This window comes from Panthera uncia, unplaced genomic scaffold (genome assembly GCF_023721935.1).
Source record: "Panthera uncia isolate 11264 unplaced genomic scaffold, Puncia_PCG_1.0 HiC_scaffold_1536, whole genome shotgun sequence".
NCBI lineage: Eukaryota > Metazoa > Chordata > Mammalia > Carnivora > Felidae > Panthera > Panthera uncia.
In genome coordinates, this window is record NW_026058180.1 from 1 (window position 1) to 19,790 (window position 19,790).

Sequence of the window (19,790 nt, forward strand, 5' to 3'; positions counted from 1 at the left end):
AGCCGCGCAGGTGGAGGAGGGTGGGGGAGGATATCGGCAGTTTTTTTCAGTTGTCCTGTTCTGGTGTTTTAGCTTCTGTGTAATCAGCTGCCCTTTTGGAAATCGGGCGGGGGTTGTGGCTGGACGCCGGTGTCACTGACTTGTCTTCAGCATAGAATGCAGAAGTAACATGTTCCCAGCACTGGAAACAGAGGTAAAGCAGGAGGTTGGTACACTCCCCTCTCCAGGAACTCCACAGAAATCCAGTACTTCTATATCAGAAGGTATATTCTGGTGGCACCTTTTTCCGGCAGGAGATCTTGATCCCCAAGATAGAATAATTTGCATGAATGTCTTTCACTCGGTTTGTTTACGGAATCCTTGGGTATACTGTCCTTTGCAACAAACACTTCTTGTGTGCCTTTTGTTAAGAGTTCAGTATTACTTGAAAGGACTTTCGGGATTGAGATGACTTTTCCTTTCACAGACTCTTCCTGATCCCTATGAAGACTTTATGTACCATCATCTTCAATACTATGGCTACTTTAAAGGTAATATCTCATTCTTACCTAGCATCACCTTTTCTGCCTTCATGGAGTAAATGGTTTCATTAACTGGAAGAGTTGCACTTGGATGAACTAATGGCGAATTTTTCTAGCACTATAAGGGAAAGGTGAAGGGAAGTGAAAAGTACTTCCTTTCTCCATTGCTGTGCTGCTGTGTGTCACCTCTTTTGAGTGTGTATACAAGAGTCTGTCTATCCTTGGGCCAATACCACCACCCTTTCTTAATTATACCATATGGCATTTAAATAGTCTTGATAATCTGGAAAGACATGGCCTGCATCTTGTCCACAAGTCTCTTGGCTGTTCTTACCTTTTCCATTGTATTGAATCTGTAGATCAAATTTCAGAAGAAGTGAGAATTTTCTAATACTGGTTCTGCAATCTATGAATATACTCTGTTTCCTCGTCTACATAGATGTTGTTTAATGCCTCCCAATAAAGATTTGTAAATTCGTCATGGGACTTTGTATCGTTAGGCTACCATAAATGGTATCTTTTTAAATTTTGATTCTCTTTGTTCCTAGTATCTAGAAATAAAATTAAGTTTCATTATTGATTTTATTTCTATCAACCTTGTTAAACTTTCTTATTAACTGTTTCATTTTTAAAGTGATAATTTGTGGGGCACCTGGGTGGCTCAGTTGGTTAAGTGTCCGACTTCGGCTCAGGTTACGATCTCACAGTTCGTGGGTTTGAGCCCCACATCGGGCTCTTTGCTGACAGCTTGAAGCCTGGAGCCTGTCCCTCTCTTCTGTGTCTCCCTCTCTTTCTGCCCCTCCCCTGCGCGCACTCTCTCTCTCTCAAAAATGAATAAACGTTTAAAAAATAATAATAAAGTGGTAATTTGTTGAAAACAATTTCCAGTTAGCCAGATTCAAGAGCCCTCAAGACAAAGCAGCTTTGGGCACCTTTCTCTTTCCACTGTACCATGCTGCTTCTCAAGTCTCTCCTCACTGTAAAATGGAGAAAATGATGCTTAGCTCACGTAAATTGGAATATGAAAGCTTTTTGGAAAATAGGACATGTTCATTGTAAAAGCCTGCCGTGGGTGACGGGTGGTGACAGAAGTAGTGGCGGGTTTGGTAGTGGTCGTGGTTTTGGTATTAACCTAGATGTTACAGGTGATGAACTAGCCTTCCAGCACCTTTGTTTAATTGTCTATTCATAGGTCACAGAGGTAGTTTACCAACCTCAGCTACACACCAGCATGTTTGGAAGAATAATCCTCGATACCTGTTGACCGGCTTTTTTGGAGAAAGACAGGGTATGGTACCAGACCCTCTGCAAAAGGAGAAGCTTCTGTGTGAGTAATAATCAGTGTCTGTGAACCCCAGAATTCAGTTGCCTTGAGCAACTCCTTCAGGTATTGAGGAGAATATGGCCTAACTCGAGAGAAGCCAGAGAAGCAGCCTCGGCCACCGTTTCCTGACATCACTCAAAAATGTTCTATCTAGATCCACTTTGGAGTATAGGTTTTAAATTAAAATACTATACCTTCTGGATTATCTGTTTCTTCAAATTGTTGGAAAATTTGTTAAGACTCTTTGGTCAAGAGGAGCACATTGATTTTTACACAGATTTGATGGATGTATTTGTTAAGGCAGTTTGCATAATAGTGGTGGAAACCAGGGGACTCCTGGGTGGATCAGCCAGTTGAACCTTCCAACTTTATTTCGGGTCATGATCTCACAGTTCATGGGTTCAAGCCCCACGTCAGGCTCTGTGCTGACAGCTCAGAGCCTGGAGCCTGCTTCAGATTTTCTGTCTCCCTCTCTCTCTGCCCCTCTCCCACTCATGGTCGGTCTCTCTCTCTCTCTCTCTCTTTCAAAAATAAACATTAGAAAAAATAAAAAAAAAAAGAATGGTGGAAACCAATTTCAGCTAGCTTAAGTAAAAAATAAGTTTTCACAAGGATTTTATAGGTTCCTTCTGGAATCTAAGGGCAGGTGTGCAGTTGAATTTCTCCCTCAATACATATGCAACCAAAAGTCAATTCACTTTTCTTTTCCCCATATCCTCCCCTGATCCCAGTTCAAGCTGCCGTCATTTCTCATTATTGAAACAGCCCCAGTACTTGGTCTCCTGAATTCTTCTCTTGTTTCATGCTAATCCCTTCCAGTCTGTTTTCCACACAGCATTATTCTTTTTTATATGCAAATCTGATTGTGCCCTTTTTCTAGTTAAAACCTGTGAATGACATGACTCAAAAGCCATAAAATACTGTGAAGAAAGCAAAATAACAAACTGAAAAAGAAAAAGTTTGCGACAAATATGTCAAAGGATTACAGTCCTTAACATAACAGGCTCTTACAAATCAATATGTAAAAGATGACCAGACAGGAAAATGGGCAAAGACAACCAAAGCAGAAAAAGACATGAGCAAGTCTTTCCTAAAAACAAATACAGTCGACAGGCTTATGGAAAGATGCTCGATTTCACGTCCGATTAAAGATACAAATCAAAATGTCAAGGTGCTGTTTTTTTAATTATGGGATTTGGGAAAAAAAGCTTTTTTTAATGACACCTAGTATATATAGGTCAGGGTATGGGGGAACACTCCTCCACTGCTGTCAGGGATGTGAACAGGTAGACTATTTTAGGAAGGCAATTTGACACTACCTGGGAAATTTAGTACAGTGCACGACCCTTGACGCAGCAATTCTGTTTTAAAATCTATGTCTGCGCACATCCCAGTGCCCTGAAGGCTCTTCCATTCTGTGTCCCAGGGCTCCTGACAGGGAGTTAGAAAGGCAGGGGTTGAGCGAAGGAGACTCATCTGGGTGGGATGGCTTAGGAGCCAGCTGATTGCCCCACACCCTTCAGTTTCCTCCTGCCCCATTTAACTGACACTCAAGATAACATTCATAAGAAATGATTGCCAGGCTCAATAGAATAAAAAACATGAATGCAAAATCAGCTGGTAGAGGCAACAGTGTGAATGAGGTTTAGAGTGTGATTGATAATAGGATGTGCCCGGGAACCTGTGGGTGGACTTATAGAAGTCTCCTCCTACGATAAGTTCATCTCAGCCTTACTGCTTCTGTCCACTTTGTTCACAGTAAGGGGTAGTCCTCACAGGACAATGCAGCTGTAAATGCATGATCCTTATAGTAAATTGAGAATCTCAGTGGTATTAAGTAAAAATGATCTTTAGAGCAACCAGACTCCAGACTTTTTTTCCTGTTTTGATCGTTGAAGTAAAGATCTTTCTGCATCATCTTTGTAGCAAAGTATTTTTATGCTGTTGGTTTTTTAACCAGAAAAGAACAAAGAGAAAAAGGAATGGGTTACAATACAATCTGCTTATTTAAAAAAAGAAGAAAAAATAATAGAGAAGGGCACCTAGGTGGCTCAGTCAGTTACAGTTAAGTGGTCCAACTTTGGCTCAGGTCATGATCTCATGGCTCGTGAATTGGTGCCCTACATCGGGCTCTATGCTGACAGCTTAGAGCCTGGAGCCTGCTTTGGATTCTGTGTCTCTCTCTCTGCCCCTCCCTCACTCATTCTCTGTCTGTCTCTCTCTTTCACTCTCTCTCTCTCTCAAAAATAAATAAGCATTAAAGAAAGTAAATGAATAAAACAAAAGAAAAGGAATATATGTGTAAAGTTGCAAATTCAAATGGCAGAAAAAAAGGAAAACTAAAAGCCCTCCGTGCCCTACTCCTGATAAAGCCATTATTGTCTTAATTCTTTTCATATATCCTCATGTATCTGTGTGTTCTTGTCTTTTTAATTACTCACAGGGGATACTATACACAATACTATAATACTATAACTTTGATATTTTTTTTCCATTTAATAATACACCTTACAGAGGTTTTTCAAATGAGCACACACACAATTTTTTACCTCATCTTTTTTTTTTTTTTAACGTTTATTCATTTTTTGAGAGACAGAAAGAGAGCATGAGTGAAAGAGGGGCAGAGAGAGAGGGAAACACAGAATTCCAAGCAGGTTCCAGGCTCTGAGCTGTCAGCACAGAGCCTGACATGGGGTTTGAACTCACAAACCACGACCTGAGCCAAAGTTGGACGCTTAACCGACTGAGCCACTCAGGCACCCCTACCTCATCTTTTTTAAGGGCACCTACAGTATTCCACCTGATTAATATGTCATAATTATTTTAACTTCCCTTTTGATGTTTTCGTTGTTTCCACATTTTTGTTATTTGAACATTGCTTCAGTAAGCGTCTTAGTATGTGTAGTTTTTTTCTTTTTAAGTTTATTTATTTATTTTGAGAGAGAGAGCGAGCAGGGGAGGGGCAGAGAGAGAAGGAAAGAGAGAGAATCCCAAGCAGGCTCTGCACCATCAGCACGGAGCCCGACATGGGGCTTGAACCTACGAGGCATGAGTTCATGACCTGAGCCAAACCAAAAGTTGGGCATTTAACCGACTGAGCCACCCAGGCGTCCCTGTATGTGTATCTTGATGAATTTTTGTGAGAAAATCTGTAAAGTAAATTCTTAGCAGTGGGATTGCTGGATCAATGGTTCTGTATTTTAAATGTTACTAGATAAACTGCCAAACTGCTTTCCAGAAAGTTTGTACTGATTTGCCCACTTGCCAGCAGGTTCTGAGAGTACCTGTTTACTTAACACCTGTGCCAGAATGAATGTGAAAACACATAAATGCTTTTTGTGTCTGTTAGGTAAAAAAGTGGTATTTCCTTGTCATAGTGGTTTACATTTCTTGATGTAACACTGAGCAGCTTTACCATCTTTCCAAATGTTTATGATCCCCCCTCCCCTCATTAAACTAGGGAAAAAATTAAGAGACAGAAAAAACAGGGCCCTGAAATTAAAAAGAAAAAATTTTAGAGAAAGAAAAGAAAAAAAGAAGGAAAAATGGGGCCCTAAATGGGGGTGGAGGATGGAAAGGGATAGGGAAAGAGGGAAGAAAAAAGAAAGTCACAGATCCCTAGGACAAACCATGCCTCCTTCTTCCTCTTTCTAGGGCCCACCTGTATATCTTCACCTGTGCATAGACAGATAGAAGCTGTGAGCAGAGGTATTCCATGTCCTTCCAGACCCGAAAACTCATGCTGCTGCTTTACAGAAATACGTCTTCACTCCCTGCTCTCCCCTCCAGATCTGGCACTCACCACACCCAGGGGCTTTTGGCCTTTCCTTCCCCCTCTCCTTGCCTTTCTTTGCCTTCTTCCTCTCATTTCTCTTCTTTTTCTCCGTCCTGGGAGCCTCTTTTCCTCCTTTCTTTCTCATTCTTTTTCCCAAGAGCTCATCTTTCTCTCCTGCCCCTGCTCTCTCCTCTTCGTTAGTTTCTGTGTCCTCCCAACCATTGTATTTTGAATTTGAAAGTTAATTTGTAGATTATTTCTACAAATTAGTTAATAGTTATTAGTGTTGTTAATAAAGTCTTACGTACTTTTCTCTAAAACGCTAACGGATGAAATGCAGTTTCCTCTTTTGCCTCTCTAAGCAAAAATAATATGACATAATTTGATTTAAAAAACAAAAAAGTTTCTTCTAACTTACTCTAAACCTTTACATTTAAATATTTAATAGACTGTGTAGAATTTTAATAATGTAGAATTTTAACTTTGCATAATGTCAATGCTGTCGTCTTGGACTAGATCTCCTTCTTGAAGGAGACACCTGTCTTAGGATTGTGCACCTGTGCTCATATTTTAATACAGTGCTTCAAGTTACTTGGTTGTCACAGTTGAGCTGTAAAGTCCCCAAGAAGAAAAGGAAAGCTGTTCACTCATTCCCTTTCTCTCTGCAGATTCTCTTATGCTTAGTTCACCACTTCTTAAGAGCAGGCAGCTTCTTCATGATGAATTTGGTGAAGTCAGCCCATGTCTTCGAGAACCCCGAGATCTCTTTACCTTCTTCTCTAGCAGTGGGCCTCTGCAGGCTCCGAGGTGGCCAATAGAATGTGAGGTCATCAAGGAAAACCTTCATCATATTGGTAATGTGACTTCTGTGTCGCGTTGCTGTCCTGACAGACATTATTATGAGAACCTATTAAGTCCAGCATACTGAAGTACAAGGCAGGACAGATTCAACATCTGTTAGCTCATCCTGAAATGATTAAGCCCTGGGAAACTGATATACACTGGTCAAAGTAAAAGTTACACTAATGTGTAAGCTCAAATGCTTCAGGGTTTATTGGAATGGAGGGATACCTTTCTAGAGGCCGAAATATATCAGTACTTACATCTGCCTCAGTATTAATATGCTTGAGTTTTAGGAATTGTATTTTTTTTTTGACTCAAAATCACATGATGTAACATTTTTTTTTTTTACTTTTTTTAACTATTAGAATTTATTTATTAAATGTTTTATATGTTATCTTTAGATATTTTCTATTATGATCTTTTTATTTGTTTATTTTATTTCATTTTATTATTATTATTTTTTAATTTACATCCAAGTTAGTTAGCATATAGTACAACAATGATTTCAGGAGTAGATTCCTTAGTGCCCCTTACCCATTTAGCCCATCCCTCCTCCCAGAATCCCTCCAGTGACCTTCTGTTTGTTCTCCATATTTAAGAGTCTCTTAGGTTTTTGTGCCCCTCCCTGTTGTTGTATTATTTTTGTTTCCCTTCCCTTCTGTTCATCTGTTTTGTCTCTTAAAGTCCTCATATGAGTGAAGTCATAATGATATTTGTCTTTCTCTGACTAATTTCATGTAGCATAATACCCTCCAGTTCCATCCTCATAGTTGCAAATGGCAAGATTTCATTCTTTTTGATTGCCGAGGAATATTCCATTGTATATATATACCACATCTTCTTTATCCATTCGTCCATGGATGGACATTTGGGCTCTTTCCATACTTTGGCTATTGTTGATAGTGCTGCTATAAACATGGGGGTGCATGTGCCCCTTTGAAACAGCGTACCTGTATCCCTTGGATAAATACCTAGTAGTGCAATTGCTGGGTCGTAGAGTAGTTCTATTTTTAATTTTTTGAGGAACCTCCATACTGTTTTCCAGAGTGGCTCCACCAGCTTGCATTCCCACCAGCAATGCAAAAGAGATCCTCTTTCTCCGCACCCTCGCCAACATCTGTTGTTGCCTGAGTTGTTCATGTTAGCCTTCTGACAGGTGTGAGGTGATATCTCATTGTGGTTTGATTTGTATTTCCCTGATGATGAATGATGTTGAGCATTTTGTCTTGTGTCAGTTGGCTATCTGGATGTCTTCTTTGGAGAAGTGTCTATTCATGTGTTTTGTCCATTTCTTCACTGGATTCTTTGTTTTTTGGGTGTTGAGTTTGATAAGTTCTTTATAGATTTTGGATACTAACCCTTTATCTGATAGGTCATTTGCAAATATCTTCTCCCATTCCATCGGTTGCCTTTTATTTTTGCTGATTGTTTCTTTCGCTGTGCAGAAGCTTTTTTATTTTGATGAGGTCCCAATAGTTCATTTTTGCTTTTGTTTCCCTTGCCTCTGGAGACATGTTGAGTAAGAAGTTGCTGAGGCCGAGGTCAAAGAGGTTTTTGCCTGCTTTCTCCTCAAGGATTTTGATGGCTTCCTGTCTTACATTGAGGTCTTTCATCCATTTTGAGTTTATTTTTGTGTGTGGTGTAAGAAAGTGGTCCAGGTTCATTCTTGTGCATGTCACTGTCCAGTTTTCCCAGCACCACTTGCTGAAGAGACTGTCTTTATTCCATCAGATATTCTTTCCTGCTTTGTCAAAGATTAGTTGGCCATACGTTTGTGGGTACATTTCTGGGTTCTCTATTCCGTTCCATTGATCTGAGTGTCTGTTTTTGTGCCATAGGAGTTGTATTTTTACTAGCCTTGGTATAGCTGATGAACACTATACATACCAGAACATAGTTTTTACTGTTGTTTTGTTGTTGTTGTTGTTGTTGTTGTTGTTGTTAGATTTTTTTTGTTGGTTTTTTTTTAAGTAGGCTTAAACCCACTGTGCAGCCCAGTGCGGGGTTTGAACTCACGATCCTGAAGATCAAGACCTGAGTTGAGATCAAGAGTCAGACAGACACTTAGCTGAACGAGCCACACAAGCGCCCCAGTTTTGGCTGTTTTGGTTTTTTTTAGAGAGAAAGAGAGGTAGGGTGCAAGTGAGAGAGGGGCAGAGAGACAGAGAATCCCAGGAGGGGCAGAGAAAGAGAGGGAGAGAGAGAAAAAGAAGCAGGGCTCATGCTCGCCTGAAGCAGGGCTTGTGCTCACACGAAGTGGGACTAGAGCTCACCTGATGTGGGAATCAAACTCATGAACCCTGAGATCGTGACCTGAGCCAAAAGTCAGATGTGTGACCATTAAGCCACACAGGTGTCCCAGTTTTGACTGTTTTTAATTGCATTTTGAGTTTATTGGAGTGTTTTTGTGGAAATGGTGGAGACTAGTTTTGTGAGATTGCTGGTCATACGTTTGAGCTCTTGGTGCAGATACAATCTTCAGCATTCATTATGTGAGGGTTTCAGAAGTGGGTTGCATTGAAGTGGAGACTTTTCTAATGGCTGGGATGCCTACGTCTATCAAACATTATGTCTCTGCTTTAGACTGCTAGATAAACAACTGGATGTTTCTTATTCTCACACTTCCCTCTTATAATATTCATTCAATATATATTTAATAAGCATCGGCCATCTGCTAAGTGCAGTGCTTGGTGTTACAGATATAATGATAAACAAACGGAGACACCGAGAGTTCACATACTGGTGGGGTTGTTGAAGATACAACCAGGCAATTGCTTAGAGTTTAGTCCCTCTGGGAACGCTTAACACCAGCCTGGAAGATTAGGGAGGGTTTCCCAGAGGAGATGACACATATACTGAGATCTGAAGGATGATAAGTTACAAGTAATCCACCTGAGAAGGTCAAAGAAAATATTCTAGTTAGAGGACATAGAGGAAGAGCATGGCATGTTTGAGCAACCATGGAGCATTGAGCATGAAAGACAGGAGATAAAGCTGAAAATAGAGGGAACTTCTCAGTGTCTTAACTGGGCACAGGATTCTGCTCTTAAGGTGTTTGGAAATGGAGGGTGAATTTTGAGTTCGTATAATAGCTGAGAAGTCCTAAGATCAATTTTTAGATAAAAGTCTAAGTTGATGTGGCTGAACAATAGGATTTTGCTTTTCTCTGTATAAAATAAGCAGAGAAAATTCCTGTGAGGATTTTGGATGCAGTTCCAAGAGGGGGAAAAGGTGGGAAACTGGAATTAAATAACCACGTTATTGCAGTGGTAATCCACAAAAGCACTAGATTTTTATTTATTTTTTTAAATACTATGCCCAACGTGGAGCTCGAATCCAGAATCCCAAGATCAAGAGTTGCACCCCAGCACTAGATATTTTAAAAGGCAATTCTTTTTAATTTCAAGGAAATTTGATAACAAGCACCTTATTGTTTAAACCAAATTGACACCCTCATCATTTCCCATCTCTTTAAAGATAAGAAATTAGCATTGTTTTTTTAAATTTTTTTTAATGTTTTATTTTATTTTTGAAAGAGAGACAGAGCACAAGTGGGGGAGGGGTACAGAGAAAGGGAGACACAGAATCTGAAGCAGGCTCCAGGCTCCGAGCTATCAGCAAGAGCCCGACACGGGGCTCAAACTCACGAACCGTGAAATCATGACCCTGAGCTGAAGTCAGACACTCAACTGACTGAGCCACCCAAGTGGCCCAAGCATTGTTTTTTAATGAGTTGCACCTTTATTATTTATTTTGTCTTTATTTTTTTATATTTAGTCAGTCAGAAGATAATATTAGAAGCAGTAAAGAACTGCAGGGTTTTTTTTTCATGTTTATTTTTGAGAGAGCACGCATGTGAGTTGAGGAAGGGCAGAGAGAGAGGAAGACAGAGGATCTGAAGGAGGTTCTGTGCTGTCAACCCAGAGCCCAGTGTGGGGCTTGAAATCATGAACCCTGAGATCATGACCTGAGCCAAAGTCAGATGCTTAACTGACTGAGCCACCCAGGTTCCCTAAGAACAGAAGTTTTAAGCACAGATTTTGGAGTGATTCCAATGAGGTTCTAGGCCCAGATCTGCCACTTACTAGCTGTATGACCTTGAGCTCATTTTTTTTTTCATTCAAATTTATTTAAACTAAAAAAAAAAAAAAAAAACTGGTTACCCATTTCTCCTGTCTACCTCTGGCAACCACCAATGAGCTTATTTCTTTGGTTTTGTTGTTTGTTTTGTTTTTTAAATCCAATATGTAAGAGAGATCACACAGTATTTGTCTTTCTCTGTCTGACTTATTTCACTTACCACAATGTCCTCAAGGTCTGTACATGTTGCAAATGACAAGATTTCATTCCTTTTTTATGGATGAATAATATGTCATTGTGTATTTGTACCACAATTTCTTTGTCCATTCATTCATCAATGAACACTTAGGTTATTTCCATATCTTGGCTATTATAAATAATGCTGCAGTGAACATGGGGGTGCCCTTATGTTTTTGAGTTAGTATTTTCATTTTCTTTGGATAAATACCCAGAAGTAGAATTGCTGGATCATATGGTAGTTTTATTTTACAATTTTTTTTAAGTTTTTTTTTTTTTTTTAAGACAGCGAGAGAGAGCACAAGGAAGAACAAGTGGGGTGGGGGGCAGAGACTGAGGGAGAGAGAGAATCCCAAGAAGGTCCCGCATTGCCAGTGCAGAGCCCTACACAGGGCTCAAACTCAAGAACCATGAGATCATGACCTGAGCCAAAATCAAGAGTCAGATGCTTAACCGACTGAGCCACCCCTATTTTATAATTTTTTTGAGGAACCTCCATACCATTTTCCATAGTGGCTGTACCAATTTACATGCCCTGCCAACAATAGGGTTCTCTTTGCTCCACATCCTCACTAACATTTGTTATTTCTAGTCTTTTTGATGATAGCCATTCTAACTGGTATGAGGTGATTTTCATTGTAGTTTTGATTTGCATTTCCCTAATGATTATGATGTAGAGCATTTTTTCATGGCTCTGTTGGCCATCTGTATGTCTTCTTTGGAAAAATGTCTATTCAGATCCTCTGCCCATTTTTTAATTGGAATGCTTATTTGTTTGCTATGAAGGTGTATGAATCCTTTATATATTTTGGATAGTAGCCTCTTATCAGATATATTATTTGCAAATATTTTTTCCCATTCACTGGATTGCCTTTTCATTTTGTTAATGATTTCCTTTGCTGCACAGAAACTTTTTAATTTGATGCAGTCCCACTTGTTTATTTTTGCTTTTGCTGCTTTTGCTTTTAGTGTCAGATTTAAAAAATAATCACTAGGGGGCACCTGGCTGGCTCAGTCAGTAGAGCATGTGACTCTTGATCTTAGGGTTGTGAGTTCAACCCCACATTGGGCATGGAGCCTACCTAAAAAACATCATCACCAAGACCAATGCCCAGCAGCTTACTGCCTATGTTTTCTTCTAGGAGTTTTATGGTTTCAGGTCTTAAATTCAAGTCTTTAATCCATTTTGAGTTTAATTTTTTGTATGGTGTCAGACAGTGTTCCAGTTTCATTCTTTTGCATGTGACTGTCCAGTTTTCCCAACACCCTTTATTGAAGAGACTGTCCTTCCTCATCATATATTCTTGGCTCCTTTGTCATCAATTAATGGACCATGTATATGTGGATTTACTTCTGGGCTGTCTATTCTGTTCCATTGATATATGTGTCTGATTTTATGCTAATACCATACTGTTTTAACTACTGTAGCTTTATAATATAGTTTGAAATCAGGGAGCATGAAGTCTCTATCTAGCTTTGTTCTTCTCTCAAGATTGCTCTGGCTACTCAGGGTCTTTATGGTTCCATAGAACTTTTAGGATTCTTTGGTCTATTTCTGTGAAAAAATGCCATTAGAATTTTTATAGTGACTGCATTGAATCTGTATATTGATTTGGGTAGTATGGACATTTAAAAATATTCTTCAAATACGTGAGCATGAATATCTTCTAATGTATTTGTGTCTTCTATTTCTTTCATTAATGTCTTATAGTTTTGAATATACAGGTCTTTCACCTCCTTAGTTAAATTTATTCCTAGGTATTTTATTCTTTTTGATACAGTTGTAAATGGGATTGTTTTCTTAATTTCTTTCTGATAGTTCATTACTAGTGTATAAACATGCAACATGTTTTTGTATTGATTGTAGTGATTTTGTATTCTGTATATTTACTGAATTTATTTATTAGTTCTAGCAGTTTTTTGATGAAGCTTTTACTATTTGGGGGAGTTTTTGAGAGAGAGAGAGGGGCATATGAAGAGGGAGAGAGAGAATCTTAAGCAGGCTCCACACCCAGCACAGAGCTCAACGCAGGGCTCAGTCTCACGACCCTGGGATCATGACCTGAACCAAAATCAAGAGTGGGACGCTTAACCAACTAAGCCACCCAGGTGCCCCTTTAGTGTTTTTTATGTACAGTATCATGTCATCTGCAAATAGTAACAGTTTGACAGTTTTACTTTCCTTTCCAATTTGGATGCCTTTTATTTATTTATTTTTCCTTGCCTGATTACTTCAGCAAGAACTTTCAGTACTATGTTGAGGAAAAATGACGAGTCAGCATCTTTGCCTTTGCCTGATCTTAGAAGAAAGGCTTTCAACTTTTCACATTTGAGTATGGTTTTAGCTGTGGACTTGTCATATATGGCCTTTATTATGTTGAGGCTCCCTCTATACCCACTGTGTTGAGTTTTTATCATAAATGGATGTTGAATTTAGCCAAATGGTTTTTCTGCATCGACCAAGATGATTGAGGATTGTTATCCTTCATTTTGTTAATGTGGTGTATCACATTATCTAATTTGCTGATGTTGAACCATCCTTGCATCACTGGAATAAATCCCACTTGATCAATGTATATGATCCTTTTAACGTATTATTGAATTTCATTTGTGTCTTTATATGCTGTTGGCTTTCATCAATGGCTACTGTAGTTAAAATGATACTGAGAGTTGCCCAAGTCACATACGAGAAATCTTTTAGAATTGAGTGTTACTGAAAAAGCTTTGTTTCTTCTGAAATAGTTGATATACTTGTTCCTCTATGGTAATATAAATTATGTAGCTGATCATATTTTCCTGCCTTTAAAAAGAACTTTTGGGCACCTGGCTGGCTTAGTCAGTAGAGTACATGACTCTTGATCTCAGTGTTGTAAATTTGAGCCCCGTGTTGGGTGTAGAGATTACTTAAAAATACAATCTTAAAAATAATTGCCAAAGAGAAAGAAGCTCAGGGCCAAATTTTGAAGAGTTGTTAGAGCAACTATAGATCAACTATATTGACCTTTCTGGCTTATTTTTAAGTCTTCTATTTAAAGTTTATATTTTGGGGCGCCTGGGTGGCTCAGTCGGTTAAGTAGCCGACTTTGGCTCAGGTCATGATCTCACAGACTGTGAGTTCGAGCCCCGCGTTAGGCTCTGTGCTGACAGCTCAGAGCCTGGAGCCTGTTTCAGATTCTGTGTCTCCCTCTTTCTGACCCTCCCTCGTTCATGCTCTGTCTCTCTCTGTATCAAAAATAAATAAACGTTAAAAAAAAAATTTTTTTTTAAAAAGTTTATATTTTTGTTGTATATACTTTTTGTTAAAAATCTCCTCATAATCTTTATGGAAAGAAGCAAGACATAATTTACAAACAAACTGGAGACTTACTATGAGAATTTGGTTTGATTCAACCAGACTAACCACATGAATAATAATTATTATATATAATTTTACATTAGTTCTGGATAAAATACCTTTTATGTTGCTTCTTATTTTGTACATTTTTAATGTTTTCTTTCAGAGTGGGTTCCACCTCAACCAGAATATTTCTATCAACCTACAGGAAATGAAAAGTTACCAGAAATTGTAGGAGAAGAAAAAGGCACAGTTGTCTTTCAATTAGATTCAGGTATTGTTATTACACTGAACAGTCAGTGATAATCATGACAATATTGTAATAAACATATTTTCTATAATAACAGTTATTTTTAACAAACTATAGTTTAGTGATAAATAAACTGTCCTTCCAGACCAGCCTGAATAGGAGCCGTGATATTAATGGCTAATCAGATTTAAAATTTCAGTTGTTTTTTGGGGCACCTGGGTGGCTCAGTAGGTTGAGCGACTGACTTCGGCTCAGGTCATGATCTCACGATTTGTGAGTTTGAGCCCTGCATCGGGGGCTGTGCTGACAGCTCGGAGCCTGGAGCCTGCTTCAGATTCTGTGTCTCCCTCTCTCTCTGCCCCTCCCCACTCATGCTCTGTGTCAGAAATAAACATTAAAAAAAATATTAAAAATAAATAAATAATAAAATAAAATTTCAGTTGTTTTTTAAAATGACAGTACCTTTTTCTTAATAGTTCTAAGCCCATTTTAGAGGTTCTTCTGTATTGGGGAGCCTGGGTGGCTTAGTCGGTTGAGCTTCCGACTTCAGCTCAGGTCATGACCTCACAGTCTATGAGTTTAAGCCCCACGTCGGGCTCTGTGCTGACAGCTTGGAGCCTGGAGCCTGCTTCTGATTCTGTGTCTTCCTCTTTCTCTGCCCCTCCCCCACTCATGCTCTGTCTTTTTCTGTCTCAGAAATAAATAAACATTAAAAAAATAAATTTAAAGGTTCTCCTGTGTCACTCCACTTCCTAGAAATCAGATATTGGATATTCGGGGGAACTTGCTCTTCTTTTCTCCATCTCTGTGTTCTAGTGAGTTCTTTGTAGTATGTGCATATAACTCTCATTTACCATGTGGTTTAATTGATTTCCATTAATTTGCAGCCTTCCTATAGGTAGAATCCATCTCTCTCTTTTAATGTTTATTTTATTTCGAGAGAGAGAAAGAGAGCGCAATTGCAAGCAAGGGAAGGGCAGAGAGGGAGAGAGAGAATCCCAAGCAAGCTGTACACTCAGCACGGTGCCTGACACGGGGCTCAATCCCACAACCATGAGGTCATGACCTGAGCTAAAATCAAGAGTCGGACACTTAACCAACTGAACCACCCAGGGGCTCCTAGAAAATATTTTTAGGGGCACCTGGCTCAGTTGGTTAAGCATCTGACTGTTGATCTCAGCACAGGTCTTGGTCTTGGGATCGTGAGTTCACACCCTGTGTTGGACTCCTTGCTGGGCATGGAGCCTACTTAAGAAAGAAAAAAAAAGAATGAAATTTGGGAAATATACAAATACTCAGAAATTAAATCACATATATATATATTTTTTAACATTTGTTTATTTTTGATAGAGAGAGACAGAGTATGAGCGGGGGAGGGGCAGAGAAAGATGGAGACACAGAATCTGAAGCAGGCTCCAGGCTCTGAGCTATCAGCACAGAGCCCCATGTGGGGCTCAAACTCATGGACTGCGAGATCATGACCTGAGCCGAAGTCAGATGCTCAACTGACTGAGCCACCCAGGTGCCCCTAAGCAGCACATTTCTAAGTAACCCATGAATTAAAGAAATCATAAGAGATGAATATTTTGAGCTGAGTAAAAATAAAACAACATATCAAAATTTATGGGATGCAGTTAAAGTACTGCAAGGTAAACCTATGGGTTCAAATGCCTATATTTGAAAGGAAGAAAGAGCTCCAATTAATTACCTAAGCTTTCATATTAATAAATTTGAATAATAAGCACAAACTAAGTCCAAAGCAACCAGAAGGAATGATATAATAAAGATAAGGATGGAAATCAGTGAAACAGAAAATAGGAAAACAATGTGGAAAATCAAACCAAAAGTTGGTTCTTCGGAAACCTCAACAAAACTGACAAAACTTTAGCTAGACCAACCATGAAAAAAGAGAAGGAAACACACACAAAAAAAGAATTACCAGTTACAACTTATTGCCAAAAAATTAAACAACATAGATGAATAGGAAAAATTGTTAGACACAACTGACTCAGGAAGAAATTTTAAAAATCTGAAATTGAATAGATTCATCTATTCAGATTTTCAAATATGAAATATTCAGATTTCATCTGAATAGATGAAAACAAAGAAATTGAGTTAGTAATTAAAAATCTTTGTGCAAAGAAATTCCTTGCCCAGATGGCTTGACAGGGTTTGTTTGAATTATATCAAACATTTAAAGGTGGAATAGTACTAGTCCTTCATCAGCTCTGAAAACAGTAACAGGAGGAAACATTTCTAACTATTTGTGAAGCCAATATTCAAAGTTAGACAAAGACATCACAGAAAAGCCGTATTCCTTAAGAATATAAATGCAATGTTTTGATGATTTTTTTTTCTATCCAGGTTCATAACTGTGGAGACTTAGATAATAAGTATTTTAAAAATGAGGACCTCTAAAAAAAATAAGTAAATAAAAATAAATAAGTAAAATCAGGATCCCTAATAATCATCTTTAGGGCAGAAATGTTTCCTTGCTGATGGAGACTAAGGACATTTTACTCTTTTCGTTTTCAGCGCAATGATTGCAGGTTGCCTTCAAAATCTTGATAATTCACTGTGGCTCCTAACGTTCTAGAATCATAGAGGTGGAAGGCATACCGTGTTCTCTCCTTACCTTTCCACCTTCCTTCCATAATACCGGGCTCCACTATGTGTATCAGTAGCAAACATTTATTAAGCAGTTACTATGCACTGCTATTTTTTCTGCATGCAGTCTTAAAAATCTCTTATCTTGTAAATGAGAGATGAGGTAAAATCAGGAAAAGAAGAGGTAAAGAAAAAGATTTTTAAATAAAGAAAATAATCTATTGCTTAAAAAAAAAAGAATATAAATGCAAAAATCCTCAACCAAATATCAGTAAACCAATTCCAACAGCATATTAAAGGATTATACAGCGTGACCAGGGAGGATTTGTTCCAGGAATGCAAGGATGGTTCAGGCTAAAAACCATACACCAACGTGGCACACCACATTAGAACAAAGGGAAGAACACGATCCTCTCAAGTGATGCAGAAAAAGCATACGAACATTCAAAAAACTAGGAATAGAAGAAAATTCCTCTGCTTGAAAAAGGTTATGGAAAGGATGAATCAACTTCACACTCACTAAAATAGCTATAATAAAGGCAATAACAGGTGATGGGTAGGATGTGAAGCAGGTGGTAATAGAAACATTTAAGACAGAAAGGACATAAGGGCACCTGGCTAGTTCAGTTGGTAAAGCATGCTAGATCATGCGACTCTTGATCTCAGGGTTATGAATTCAAGCCCACATTAGGGGTAGAGTTTACTTAAAAAAAGAAAAGGAAAGGAGATATAATGTTCAAGAGCAATGAGTCAAGAAAAGTTAATAGGAACCCTCCCAAGGATGAGGAATTAAGTTTTAAATTCATAATCTCAGAATGTGAAGTTAGTCATAGGGAGGGACATGGCAAGCTAGAGAAGCTTTCAATAAGGGCATCCTTTGTCATCACCAAAAATCATCTGATGCTTATTGTATATATAGGTACCAGAGTTAATTAGAAGTTTTGTTTTTTTGGTTTTTTTTTTTTATTTATTTTGAGAGAGAGATAGACCACGAGCAGGGGAGGGGCAGAGAGAGAGGAAGAGAGAATTGCAAGCAGGCTCTGCACTGCCAGCATGGAGCTCAATGTGGGGCTCGAACCCACGAATCATGAGATCATGACCTGAGCCGAAGTCAGACGCTTAACCGACTGAGTCACCCAGGTGCCCCTAGAACTTTTTAAAAGGGGTTCTCTGAGATTGGGAAATGTTGTATTCAAGAAATAGCAAGAAAAATATTCTCACAATTTGAAAATCAGTATTTGCTATACAGTAATGATCAGAAAGGAAATCAATTTTATTGGAGGAGGAATATGTACCAAGTTTAGTTAGTAGAAATAAAATGTGTTAAGTCAATGAAATCAGGGTAGGCTTCTAGAGAAACAACCAGAACTAGGAGGGAGGGACCGCAGTGTTCACATTTCCACAACTGAAAAAATGAAATGAACCGATTCTAGCAGGTGGCCCAACTTTGAAGTAATTTCATATGCTCTGCTCCCAGTTGCCTTGATTATGAGTGCTTGTGTTAGTAATACCGTGTTGGGAAAAGCTACATGTGGGGAAGTGAGTGGGGTGAAGCAACTTACAGTCTCCCTAGCTCCACCTACGGAGAGTCTGAGAAGGAGTTTGGGAGACATTAAAGTATAAGGTCTTAAGTGGATAGACTTCAGTCATAAATAATGGAGGATGTACTGCTCCTGGAAGCTCAGGAAAGTATTGGGCTTTTTTTTTTTTTTTTTTTAAGATTTCATTTTTAAGTGGGGAGCCTGGGTGGCCCAGTTGGTTAAGTGTCCGACGTCAGTTCAGGTCATGATTTCACAGTTTGTGAGTTCCAGCCCTGTGTCGGACTCTGTGCTGACAACTCAGAGCCTGGAGCCTCTTCAGATTCTGTCTCTGTTTCTCTCTGCCCCTCCCCCTGCTCATGCACTCTCTCACTGTCGCTCTCAAATATAAATAAACATTTAAAAAAAGAAAAAAAGGATTTCATTTTTAAGTAATGTCTATACCCAAAGTGGGGCTTGAACTTCACAACCCCGAGAACAAGAGTTGCATGTTCAACCAACTGAGCCTTCCAGGTGCCCCAAAAGTCTTGGGTACTAGAAGTCTATTTTACCTCTTGTTGACCTGGTGGTAGTCATTTTCAACAAACTCCTTGACCTTGAATTCAATTGCTTTACCTGTTCTATTCAGAGATGTTTTCTGCCTAGGAGCAACCCCTAGGGCTGAGAGCTCACTCTCCAGAGGACAACTTTTGTGAATTTTCCGTATTGTCCTGTTAATGCGCAGTTGTGGCGGTGGTCTTGATCTTGTCCTTTGGATTCACCAAGGAGAATTGAGCCCACCCTGTTGGAGGAATGAAGAAACAGAAAATGGAGAAGATGGGACTCCGGGGAGAATTTGGGAGTTTGTCGGTTTACCTGCTATGAGAATAATGGGGAGAAACAAGGAAAGAGGTTTTATTTTTGAGAAATGTTACTGTGGACTATGAATTGGATCATCTTTAATGTTTTTACCTGAGAGACTCAAAAAAATGTCGAAATTCCTGTATTAATTACATCTGGTTGCTGGTCTATAACTTTGTGCTTCCATGAAGAGACTGAACCACGTAGGTCCCCAGCTTTTAGTTGCATTACGTGACTCTGCTCCTGCCTCCTCTGTGCTTGTTTTTTTCTTTTACTCGCTTCTTTATATGCTTGCTTTTCTCTTTTGCTCTCATTTATTATCCAAATATTTATTACCTAAGTCTCCACAGCGACAGAGTTGCCTATTGAAACAAAAGCTGTCGTAACATGAACAGATTTACTAATAAATTAGACTTATATAATCAGTCCCCACATGTCAGC

The 19,790-nt window shown here is 38.9% G+C and overlaps 1 protein-coding gene across 5 annotated transcripts in view; it reads left to right on the plus strand.

The window, feature by feature from the left end:
• Window positions 1-76: 76 nt before the first annotated feature.
• LOC125917148 (cytosolic carboxypeptidase 2-like) overlaps window positions 77-19,790 on the plus strand; it is a 45,282-nt gene continuing 25,568 nt past the window's right edge. For 3 of the 5 annotated variants that reach the window (XM_049623413.1, XM_049623410.1, XM_049623415.1), the window contains exons 1-6: window positions 77-205; window positions 467-530; window positions 1,714-1,848; window positions 5,500-5,553; window positions 6,289-6,474; window positions 14,281-14,388. In XM_049623413.1, coding sequence (XP_049479370.1) covers window positions 170-205; window positions 467-530; window positions 1,714-1,848; window positions 5,500-5,553; window positions 6,289-6,474; window positions 14,281-14,388 — 583 coding nt within the window. In that variant the 5' untranslated portion in view covers window positions 77-169. The remainder of the gene's footprint in view (window positions 206-466; window positions 531-1,713; window positions 1,849-5,499; window positions 5,554-6,288; window positions 6,475-14,280; window positions 14,389-19,790) is intronic. The other 2 variants (XM_049623411.1, XM_049623412.1) reach the window with 2 other exon arrangements.